The sequence below is a fragment of the Xenia sp. Carnegie-2017 genome, unplaced genomic scaffold (genome assembly GCF_021976095.1).
Source record: "Xenia sp. Carnegie-2017 unplaced genomic scaffold, XeniaSp_v1 HiC_scaffold_13, whole genome shotgun sequence".
In the NCBI taxonomy this organism is placed as follows: Eukaryota; Metazoa; Cnidaria; class Anthozoa; order Malacalcyonacea; family Xeniidae; genus Xenia; species Xenia sp. Carnegie-2017.
In genome coordinates this window covers 775606-778307 of record NW_025813436.1, presented here as the reverse complement: position 1 = coordinate 778307, position 2702 = coordinate 775606, and the positions used below count along the sequence as shown (strand labels likewise).

General features: G+C 39.7%; 1 protein-coding gene across 1 annotated transcript; it reads left to right on the top strand.

Moving 5' to 3' along the window:
* Positions 1-1304, top strand: LOC124455016. The gene is made up of 4 exons (XM_047005767.1): positions 1-158; positions 489-667; positions 863-956; positions 1023-1304. Exons 1-4 carry the CDS (start codon positions 93-95, stop codon positions 1302-1304), a joined length of 621 nt encoding a protein of 206 aa, XP_046861723.1. The 5' UTR covers positions 1-92.
* Positions 1305-2702: the final 1398 nt, after the last annotated feature.

The following is a 2702-nucleotide window of genomic DNA, read 5'->3' as shown; positions in this document are numbered from 1 at the left end:
TTGAGAGTGGCTGGTGGCCTGGTAGCGCTGAAAATGTTCATTACATATTTAGTCAAGATGTCTTTAATTTGTGGGATGCATTAAGAAAGAGGATGCCTGAGTCATCACAATCTGCTTTTGTAAGAAGTTTGGAAGATATTTGCAGCTCTAGAGGAAGGGTGATTAATTTTTATGCTATCTACATGTCTTTGTTAATGTGCTTTTTACTTTGTGTATATTTTTTCTCTCACAAACCAAAAGCTACAAGACGTAAATCTTGGTTTCAAAATAATCCTTTATGATCATTTCTTTCTGTGAATTTTAGTAAATTCTGGAAATTCAAGGAAAATTTGATTAAAATTTGTAACAAGCACATGTCAATTTTTGTAGGCTTCATCTAATGTGTATGTTGAAAGTATGAGAAATATATTATAGTACAGTTGGGTTTTGCATAATCAACAAATAGTATATAATTGTGCTATGTTTTGATGTGGAACTTGTCTCACTAGGAAAATGTTATCAATCCAGTCACATTGAGAAAATTGTTTGCTGAATGGAGCTATTGCCAACATGAAATTGACCTTCTTCATGAGCAGACATGGAAAAATTGTCCTCCTTGCAGCATTGATCAACATTCATGTCATGTTGATAGAAATCAAAAAGTGTACAGATTCAGCAAAGTACCAAGGTTTGTGACATTGCATGGCGAATTCTCAAACTTCCAAAAATGGAATTACCCTTTGTAAACGATTCAGATATTTTTATGTTTTAATTAGTTGAACCAATTTTAACAAATCCAAGAAAAAGACCTACTGCTCATGTTTGATTCTTTACCTGCATTGTTAGGTTTATGAGAGCTTGTGTTAACTTACTTTTACCACAGGGGTCCAGTCCAGTGTTATTATCGTGATGTATTGATTGCAAACAACAGTTTTGTGGACTCTCATTTAAAAAGTCTTGGTTCAAAGTCAATTCAGGTAATGTGTTATGAAGTAGGATTGAAAGGTAGTAATCTATTATTAGGTTAAAGCATTTTTTGATAGAATGAAGATAATTCTTGTGGTGACACCCATTTGAAGGCTGCAAAAATGGTCTCCAAATCAAAGAAAAAACAAGACGAGACTGGACTTGAAGTTGCTGGATGCAGGCACTCGATTGCTCAAGCTACTTTGAACATGTTCAGAGGTGAAATTTATGGCTATGCTCACTACTTGCATATGAATTTTTACAACCACATAAAGTTAAATATATGTGGGAAGATATTATATGCAAATATTGGCCGTGGACTCTACGTGTTACATCGGAAGAAAATCAAAATGCGCTAAGAAATATTGCACCAGCACTGTCTATAATGCATGGGAAATCGCACATTTGGTCATGTCAGGTACGTTACATACGTAGGTTATGATTGTTTACCCAATAACTCGTAAACTAAATACCACATACGCCGACGATAATGCTCTATTAAAGATGTTATGAGACGAAACGTGCTTTGTCACTGTAATAATACTGTATTTCACATAACTAAACCGTGGTTACGTAAATCTGAAATGGGTTGTTTTGAATGGATGATTCTATTCACACTTTTTTAGGTTATTTGGAGCGGAATATGGCAAAGTGGTGCGGCAGCAACTGCTGGCGAAGAAGTTTAGCAAATATATTCGTATTTGTCAAGACTTGGCTCGACTACTAAAAATATGACGGCCTCCGTTGATTATTATTTTCTGATCTGCGTATCCACTCAGGTTTTTAGTCGATTAAGTCCACGAACTAATGTTGTTGTTGTTGTTGTTGTTGTTGTTCGTCCATCACAAGCGGTGATGACCTTGACAAGTTAACTCAAGTACTAGAAGACTGGTTACGGTGAGTTCTGAGGTGGTTAATGAGCCCAATCTTGGCACGGAATGTTCTCGAACACGAAGGGCAAACCCGAGATGCATCTGATGTTGAAGCACTGGCTGCTCTTGATTTCCGCAGCTCATGTTTCTGTTTGGCTTCCACAGTCCGCCCTTCTTCTGATGCTTGATAGCCCTTGAAGATGAGATCGCGCCAGCTTGATCGGTTCCCTGCAAGTGTGTCCCATGTTGCGGTGTTGATGTTAAAAGACTTCAGTGAGGCCTTTAATGTGTCCTTGAACCGCTTCTTCTGGCCTCCGAGTGATCTTTTGCCGTTGGAGAGCTCACCATAAAGCAGTTGCTTAGATATCCGCTCATCTGGCATGTGAGCAATGTGGCCTGCCCATCGGATCTGTGCTCTCATCAGCAAGGTGTAGATGGATGGCTGGTTGGATAGAGCTGCACTTGTTTGATGGTTTTTCAGCTTGGCAACATTTATCCTCTTTTTGGTCATGCATCCCTGTGGAAGTCTCTTTGGTTTGATGCGGATGTTCATTTTAGAGGTGATGAGTCTGTGGTCAGTCCAGCACTCTGCACCACACATGGCCTTGGTAATTCTGACATCCTGCCTGTCCTTCTTCCTGACAATGATGTAGTCGATGAGATGCCAGTGTTTTGACAGGGGGTGCATCCATGATGTTTTGTTCCTGTTGGGCAGCCGGAATATTGTGTTGGTTATAAGGAGACCATACGATGAGCATAACTCCAGCAGGCGCAGGCCATTGCTGTTGCACTTGCTTACCCCACTCTTTCCAATGATTCCATCCCGGCAGAATCACGGCCTACCCTTGCGTTAAAATCCCCAAGTAGGATCAGCTTATCAGTACT

What these genes read in the sequence shown, in the direction of transcription:
- LOC124455016 (XM_047005767.1), top strand. Translation starts at nt 93, where the DNA reads ATGCCTGAGTCATCACAATCTGCTTTTGTAAGAAGTTTGGAAGATATT. An exon ending in TTTGCAGCTCTAGAGGAAGG is followed by an intron (nt 159 to 488) that starts GTGATTAATTTT and finishes TTGTCTCACTAG; the next exon opens with GAAAATGTTATCAATCCAGT. An exon ending in TTGGTTCAAAGTCAATTCAG is followed by an intron (nt 957 to 1,022) that starts GTAATGTGTTAT and finishes ATTTTTTGATAG; the next exon opens with AATGAAGATAATTCTTGTGG.